The 8,465-nt window shown below is 43.6% G+C and overlaps 2 protein-coding genes across 3 annotated transcripts in view; one reads left to right on the top strand and one right to left on the bottom strand.

Annotated features, from left to right (window-relative positions):
- The window catches only part of Ankmy2 (ankyrin repeat and MYND domain containing 2), a 47,783-nt gene extending 46,091 nt beyond the window's left edge, over positions 1–1,692 (top strand). The window contains exon 10 of the mRNA XM_005343849.2: positions 601–1,692. Within this exon, the coding sequence (XP_005343906.1) occupies positions 601–782 (182 nt within the window). The 3' untranslated portion in view covers positions 783–1,692. The remainder of the gene's footprint in view (positions 1–600) is intronic.
- A 2,738-nt stretch (positions 1,693–4,430) lies between these two features.
- Positions 4,431–8,465, bottom strand: part of Lrrc72 (leucine rich repeat containing 72) — a 40,915-nt gene continuing 36,880 nt past the window's right edge. For both annotated transcript variants that reach the window (XM_005343848.3, XM_013347707.2), the window contains 2 exons: positions 5,625–5,652; positions 4,431–4,709 (listed from right to left, as the gene is read on the bottom strand). In XM_005343848.3, the coding sequence (XP_005343905.1) occupies positions 4,544–4,709; positions 5,625–5,652 (194 nt within the window). In that variant the 3' untranslated portion in view covers positions 4,431–4,543. The remainder of the gene's footprint in view (positions 4,710–5,624; positions 5,653–8,465) is intronic.

Here is an 8,465-nt window from a genome sequence, read left to right as displayed (position 1 = left end):
TGGGTTTAAAGGCATGCGCCCCCATTGCCTGGCACAGAGTTATTTTTTAAAATGAAACATTTGCCACTAAGTCTTCCTATTTTGGACTAGTCTTCCTATTTTGCCTTCTGAGCTGTAGATCAAACTTTTTTTTTTAATTTTTCGAGAGAGGATTTCTCTGTGTAACTGTGGGCTGTTGTGGAACTTGCTCTGTTGATCAGTTTGGCCTTGAACTCACAGAGATCCACCTGTCTCTGCTGGGATTAAAGGCATGCACTACAACACAGCAGACTAAACATTTTTAATCCAGAAGATGGGTAGGCTTTTATCAATAAAAATTAGCTAAGTCTGTTACCTTCTCAAGGACATCAAGTTAATTAAATGCAGATTTTGTCAGCCCCAAACAATTCCGGTGCAGAGTTCTGGCCTTAGAGCCTCAGGCTTCTGTGAAGCTTGGAGTAAGTACCCGACCCCTCTTCTCAGGGTCACTACTGATAGGGACAATAGTGACAATTTGAATAAAGTGAGTGATGGTCTGTCCCGTGTAGAGACTGTGATTAATACTGTAACATCACCAGACTGGCGCACAATAGCAACAATATACATTTTTCGTTTTCTTAGAGGGAAAGCTTGATGCCAACTCTAACCATGTTACTGAAGATCAGCCAGAGGCTGAAGCGGCCATCTCCCAGGAAAAGTCCACTCCTGACGATTCTGCGGAAGGAGCGAGAGAACCCGGAGAAGAAGCTGGACTGGCCCACGCACAGGATGCTCCTGCAGGGCCCCAGCTGTCGGAGGAGTAAGCGCAGTCGACAGTGGCCAGTGGGCTGTCTTCATTCCAGCAGATTCCTGCGGAACTCATATGAATGTGTCTTCATTGGCTGTGACGCTGCACAGCTCAGTGCCAGGACTACGCATCCCTAGAATAGAGGCTTTCAAGCAAAGCTGCCTCCCACCTTTGAATTCATGCTCATTTCTGTTCTATAGATGAACAGGCATTTCTACGGAAATTATTTTCTTTTAAAATACACACACACACACACACACACACACACACACACACACACACACACACGTCCATTCCTCTTCTGGCTCCCCAGTGATTGTTCGCAAAGGAAAACAAATCCCCTTAAAGGAGAAATCTGGGTTCTAGAAAACAAGTTAAAAAAAAACAGGGACGATGTGAAAGAAAAGTGATGTTTAGGGGGAGAGAAATCACGGGCACAGAAGCGGGCTGTCAGAAAAAGCAAAACTTACCTGTGAATGAAGTGTATCTGAGTAGATTTTATTGTCCTGAAGTTGGACGCACAGAGCTGTAATGAGGAACACTCTGTTCAAAGAGCTTCACCGTAATGCAGCCTGCTGTAGTTCAGATAGAAAATACCAAGAGCGCTCTGAACCCCATGTTCTCTGTAGCAATAATCTCCATAGGATTTGAGCATTCTGAAGGGTGTGTTAGCACTGGGTAGTCACTGTACATGCGCTTCCTGTAAAACCACACTCTTATCCAAAAAGCCAACCTTTATCTTCCTGTCAACTCCCGTGAGCCTCATCCCACCCAAAGACTGTGACGTATAGCTGTCATTTTAAAGGTGTCCTGTTGTGTATTTTAATGTATGTGGCATGTAAGCAAGGCTGGAGTGTCGTGTCTGATGAAGGTGCTCCCTTTCAGTTTCCTGTTGGTTTAAAATAAATCTACCCACATACACGCTTCCTCTTGTTTCAGAATTTGTGCCAAGGGGCCGAATGTTAGAGAAGCTAGCAAATCTGAAGGAATGACGTCAGGGTTATGTAGTGTAAAACAACTGGTTCTTCCCTCACTCAGCTGGTCAGATTCCTGCATCCTGTTGATTCTAATCTCCCTTCCTCCCATTTTAATTCCAGCCCAGCACACTTGTCCTTCCATGTGCTACGATCATTGTTCAGGGATGACACCATGTGAGTAAACTCTGTTAGAAAGTTAACTATCCTGTTTAAGCTTGTCAGTTGTAACAAGCTTCCCTTGCAAAACGAAGCCATGCATCAACACGCCTCGTCTGTGCAGTGATAAACGCTTCAGGTTGTGAGTGAACACACCATCCAGGGCCCTCTGTAGGTTACAGCGCTCTGAGCATTATAATGATTTGGAATGCATGCTCACGCCATCTTCTTCATCCCTTCCTAAGGGGGCTGTCAGCTGCACACCGTGCTAGGCCCTGGCAACCTGCCTAAGAACCCTGGAATCCATGCACTGACACTTGGTGAGCTCTCTAGGTGTTCTTTTTTGCTTCATGTATCCCAGAATCAAGGGATGAAGAGGCCTACAACACGGAAACACTCAGAGTACCCACCCCAAAAATCCCTGGTATAAAAGACAGTTGTGGCTAAAGGCTGGGCCATATGATGAGACAGGTCTAGCTAAGGATATTTGCTTCCCTAGGAGTTAGTTTCTTCTAACTAAGGGACCTAGGGTAAAGCCGAATGCTACTGTTCTACTGAAGGAACTTAATAATAAAATGACTCCTAATGGCATTCTGCTGTCCTCACAGATCAGCGCCCTGCTCAGTCAGCATCAGAAAAACCTGTAGTAGGCATTTTCTCTGGGTCACCAACCAGCTCCCAAATAGAGACATGGAGACTTATTATTAATTATGAATGCTCAGCCTTAGCTTTGACTTATTTCTAGCCAATTTTTCTTAAACTTAAATCAACCCATTTCTATTAATCTAAGTGCTGCCCTGAGACTCATTTACCTCACCTGTATACCATCCGTCCTGCTTTCCTGCTTCCTCTGTAGTTGGCTGGCTGGTCCCTGGCTGACGGCCTGGCTCTCTTGCTCTGTGCCCACCAGCCCTGCCTAGCTTTCCTCTGCCCAGCTACTGGCAAGGAAACAGGCCTTCTAAACACTACAGGACCAGTGCACATATGAAAAAAACAAACAAACAAACAAACCAACCTTTTTCTTCAACCAAGTGAGGCATGCTTCAATTTGTCAGTTTAAGAACTAAAGTGAATTTACCATCCTTTTCTGTCACTGTTACAAGGGTTTATGTGATGCATTTTTATTACAGTTATACCACACAGTCTATCCTTACAAAGGAATACACCTTACATTCTGTTGCAGGTATAGACCTTTTTATTTTATCCTATCTTTCAGTGCTTAATCTAGAGATTGCAATATCTTGTCCATCACTTGCTAGAGTAATTTTTAAAATACTGCGTATACCACTTACAGGTCTCCTTAAGCCCAGTCCTGACTGCACCATTTTCACCGAAATGGATTCTTCACATACAACCCCCCACCCCCCACATACTGCCTATATTGTTACTTGGAGGTTTGGCTGGGACCCAGCTCCTGATGAGCAGCTTCTGTCAGTTCCTTAGGTCTTCAGTGTGAGGACAGCACAATAGAGTACCCAGAACTGTTTGAAGAGCAGTACTGGGTCTCTGCCCTGTCCCCGTGACCTTGCTAAAGAGCCTGTGGAAAGTACTGTGAGCCTTTTCTTGGAGGGTCACGGCACATGAGCTTCTCCAGAAGACTGGGTGTCCTAACACAGGGACTCCCCCAAAGTCAGTGATCAGGGAAAGAGGGAGAGAACACACTGATGGCGAATACCAAACAACCGTTCCTGCCACGACACCAAGGACTGTCACTGCTCTAATGGTTTCTTCTCCTGGTCCTAGCCCACCTTTTCATCAGAACCACACCTGAATGTTCAGACTCAGGCCAGGAACATGGGACAAGAACAGGTTCATTATCATAGCGGTCATGTCTTCCTCTCTGTGATGTCAGTCCATATTTCCATGTGTCCGTATTCTCTGAGGATGAGCAGGGTTAGGAGAAATGTCACCACATTTTAAAAGTTGACAGAGCTCTTAAGTCACAGAAGACAGCAATGGGCTTGAGATGAAGTGTTAATTTTTGTCACTTGGCACCAGGCAATTGGTAAAGGCCATCGAGTTTCTTTATTCCCTAGCACTGGACTTCTGGTGAGGCCAAGCCAACAATCATTAGCCCCACACCCAGAACTGGCCAGTGTCCCAGAGATGTGCAGACTGCACGGGTAACTGAACTGTGGTGTGGTCACGTGGTGGACTGCTGGACGGCGGTGAAGACTGCAGAGCCATCGCTATGGCAGCAGCAGAGCTGCCTCAGAACAGCAAGTGCCAGAAGCCACACCCGACATGTTCATTCTTTGTGATTGCATGTATGTGGCTCACTCTTGATTGCACAATCAAGTTTCACCATGAAACTCACTCCTTAGAGGTCAGGATGGCGGTTTGTGCAGAAGGGTATACAGCACCTGCTAACACGAAGGGGCTTTTAGAGAGTTGGTAATGTTTTATTGCTTGATCAATAGTGCCAGTTACATGACCTTGACTGTCTTAGAGATTCTGTGTTGAGCTTTGCACTAAGAGTTTTCTTTATTCATGAGTAACTCAAGTAAACATTTACAATAAGAAGCCTATAGTGCAGGAATCATTTTCCCATCACCGATTGCTCTATTTATAAACATCAGGTGAGTATTGCTCTAAGTCATGGATGTTTTAACATTCTGCTGAGCAGCATGAGGAGTTTGGAAAGTTATCTCAGGGATAGTATCATCATCTTGGCTGAGTCCATCTTTTTCATTTCTCCATACTCTTCCTCTCGTGTGGGAACCGTGTCCCAGTTCATGGAAGTGATGGCCATCAAAGACCTCTTCATGGATCTTACAAACACAGCGTCTTCTGGGTCATCAAACACAGTCCTACAAAGGTAGCAATTAGATCAAGAGTAAGTAGGTCTGACCAACATGATTCTGTGTGTGACTGTGTGTATTGAGGGTGGCATCCAGGGCCCTAGGCATCTTACAGAAGTACTTTGTCTGGAGCCCACCTAAAGCCCTGAAGCTGTTATTTAAATGAATAATTGCCTATGTCCCCACCGACATCATGGACTTCACGCCCTTGACTTTCAGGCCAAGTGGCATAATTTTTCTTGTGCACATGGTTCATTTTTAAAGTGGAGTGTCTGGATATGTATTTCAGGATCTATTATAAAAGTCTCACATAACCATGTTTTCATAGTGGGAAAACTGTCAAATAGCAACCTGGCAATGTTTTTTGGTATCATGCATATTGATATTGTAAACATTTTTTTTGAAGTCACTTCCCCACATATTTTGTAGATGATGAGAACTTTTTTTGAATATTGAACCCTCCCCGCAAAAAGCCAGTCCTACATAGAAAAGTAATGAGTTTTAGATCTATTAGTATTCATGAATTTGAAATGTCCTCCACAGAATTAATGAACTATTTGCTTTGGGAAATGCAAATTCTAGTGAATGTAAAATGGTAATCTATATGATAATTGCTGTTACTGAGCATATTTAGAGGCAAAGCAAACAATCCAAGTTCCTCATTTGCAATAGCTAATAGTTCTCAACAAATTTTAAAATTTTATACATATAATCACCTACTCACTTGAAGTTATAATGATCACATTAAAAGCCTGCACATGTCAGATTAAACACATAGCTGGAACTCACCTGTCAAAGAAAAACAACCATTTCCCCACCTACTGGAATCGATGTTAGAAGATAGGGATAATTTAGAAATGAGACAATTATGAATCAGTCTGACAATAAAGGCAAACAGAAAAAATTTTTAAAAGTAGTACTTACTTGTCAACATTATCCCCAAATGCAAAATCTAAAAATAGAATTCTAAATTAGTATTTTTCAAACATTTGGTCAGCACTCAAAAGTAATGAGACACTGTTAGATGTCTTTTCAAGTAAACTGACAAAAATATCTAAAATATAACAAAATATATAACTAGTATGAAGTTGAACTTTTCCCTTAGGTAAGGCATTTTGCTTTAGGCTTTGGGGCAGTCTTTAATATAAGGCTAATCTCAGAACCCTGAAAATAATATTCTGAATCAGCTTAGCTGCCAATGGAGTCCAGTTAGAATCTTTTGTAAACAAGGTTCATAGACGGAAAGAAAGAACCCCCTTTTTCTCCTGATGAGTACGAGCTTCTGTAAGAGAATACTCAGGACAAGTATTCAGGGCCATCTCAGCCATTTGGACTCTTGGCATGAACTTCAAAGAAAGAACAAATCCAAGATCACAAGACTCTATGTTCCAAAGCTTTAGAGCTGAAGGGCCAGACCTCAAGCCTGGAGCTCTTGGGGTACCTCCCAGTCTACCAGGGCCTTGTTTACTCCTCTCTAGAAGGCCTGGTACCACGCCAAAGACAGAACTTTCCTGCACCTGTCGGGGCACTAAAGCTTTCCATGTACGTTCTTGCCAGTCCTCAAGAGAGGACACAGCCAAGAGCTTGTGTGGCACCGTGCCTTTCACAAGGGGCCGCCCAAGTCTCCTGGCCTTTTGTCTCCTCAGACTCTTTTCCTCTCTCTCCCCTCAGTGCTATTGAGATATAATTGAAAATTAGCAATTAGACACATTTGTGGCGTGCTACAAGATGTTTGGGTGTGCACGAGCACACACACGCAATGTGAAACAGCAGTTACTGTTCACGTTGGGCATCTCACACAGGTACCATTTTCTTTTTGGGTATGTAGATGGTGAGTATGTTTAGGTTCCCCCCTTTCTAGCAGATAGTTAGCCACAGTTACATTAGGTCATCAGAATTTGGTCATCACAAACAGTCGGGACTCTTTGACCCAGATCTCCTCATCTCTCCCTCTGACCAGCAAAGCCACAAAGGTCTAAGAGTGATCTTCCCATTCAGTGAGACCATAGAGCAATTGAGGAAGATACCCGTTATCTTAGTGTCTACACGTGTGTTCACAGGTGTGCGGAGCCTTGCAGTTATGTGCACACCACACACACACACACACACACACACACACACACACCACAGGTTTCCTATCATTCCATGTTATAACTTCAGTTTGTTTGTTTGTTCATTCTGGGCTTTCAAGACAGGGATCCTCTGTGTATCCCTGGCTGTCCTGGACAGTGCTCAGTAGACCAGGCTGGCCTCAAACTCACGGAGATCCACCTGCCTCTGCCTTCTGAGTGCTGGGAATAAAGATGTGCGCCACCGCTGCCCGATCCATAGCTTTATGTTTTTAAATACTACGACTCTATCAGGACACAAGCCTATAGTGGGGTAGTTTGTGTTGTGTGAGTGTGCGGTAATGTACAATTCCCCTGTGAAGAGCCATCAGCGAGTTCTTCTGCATTTACTGTTATAAAAAGGCGGCACAAAGAAAAGCCTCTTGTTTTTCTCTCCTGTGTGTTTATAGACTCATGTAGGAGAGTTTGCAGATTGCTTTCTCTGCCAAACGCTGACAGGTCCTGCAGTCTTCTCTTGGAGCCAGCTCACCTAGTTCATGGTTTTGTGAAGTGCATGTACTGGGCTTTCATTCTCCAGAGACTTCTTTTTCCTTTAAAGATTTTTTCCCTCCATGTTGGAGGAAAGGGTTCCTACTGCTTTGGTTTGCACATCTTTGGCCATAGTGATGATGATACTCACTGTAGCCACTTCTTCCTTTCTACAAATGACTTGTGTATGCCATTTGTTGTTTTATCTACTAGAGTTTTGTTTTATTTGGCTTTTTTTTTGTTTTTTGTTTTTTGGTTTTTGTTTTTTTTGTTTTTTTTTGTTTTTTTTATTTTTTGTTTTTGTTTTTTTTTTGTTTTTTTTGTTTGTTTGTTTTTTTTTGTTTTATTTGGCTTTAATGGTGTGTGTGTGTGTGTGTGTTAGGCCTCCGTGTGTGCAGTGGAGATGACATATGTGTGCACATAGCTACACTTGCCTTGCATGCATGCTGATGGAGGTAGAGTCACACTTCAGGCTTCTCCATCACTCTCCACCCATCTTCAAGACAAGGTTTCTCATGGGAACTGAAACCCACTGTTTCAGCTTGACTGGCTGGGCAGCAAGCCTTGGGGCTCTGATAGTCTCCACGCTTCCTTATTCCCTTCCGTGCTGTCACTAAGGGCTTCCCACTGGTCCTGGGAATCCTAACTCACATCCTCCTGTTTGCCCAGCACTGATCCATCTCCTCAGCCTGTTGTGTGTTTTGTTGTGGTTATTCATTCATTTTTTACAGGATCTTATTCTGTAGCCCAGTCTGACTCGGAACACACGATCCTCCTGTCTCGGTTTCCTGATACCTGGGTCCTGCCCTGCATGGCATTTTTGTTTTTTGCTTTGTTTTGTGTCTCTTTTGGTGCTGGAGAGCAAACCGACTTCGGGCATGCCTGGCAAGCACTGAGCCACTGGCATCATCCTTAGCCCTCCTGCTGGGGCGAAATGGAATTGTGAAAGCCGCTAGGGATTGTGAGGATTAATTCCCACCTGTGATATGTCGCAATGCTTTCTCCAACTTTAATTTTGACTCTAGGCTGCATCATAGCTTTTACTTTTGTGTGGATAAGTCTGTCAGTGTTTCTTCCAGAGCTTTACAGTAACTCTCTCTACCTAGACCCTGTGCCCTTCGCTATGTGAGAAAAGTAAATCTCTGTTTGGATGTATGTTACCTAAAGT

Source organism: Microtus ochrogaster, chromosome 1 (genome assembly GCF_000317375.1).
Source record: "Microtus ochrogaster isolate Prairie Vole_2 chromosome 1, MicOch1.0, whole genome shotgun sequence".
Lineage (NCBI taxonomy): Eukaryota > Metazoa > Chordata > Mammalia > Rodentia > Cricetidae > Microtus > Microtus ochrogaster.
This window is presented reverse-complemented; position numbering and strand designations above follow the sequence as displayed.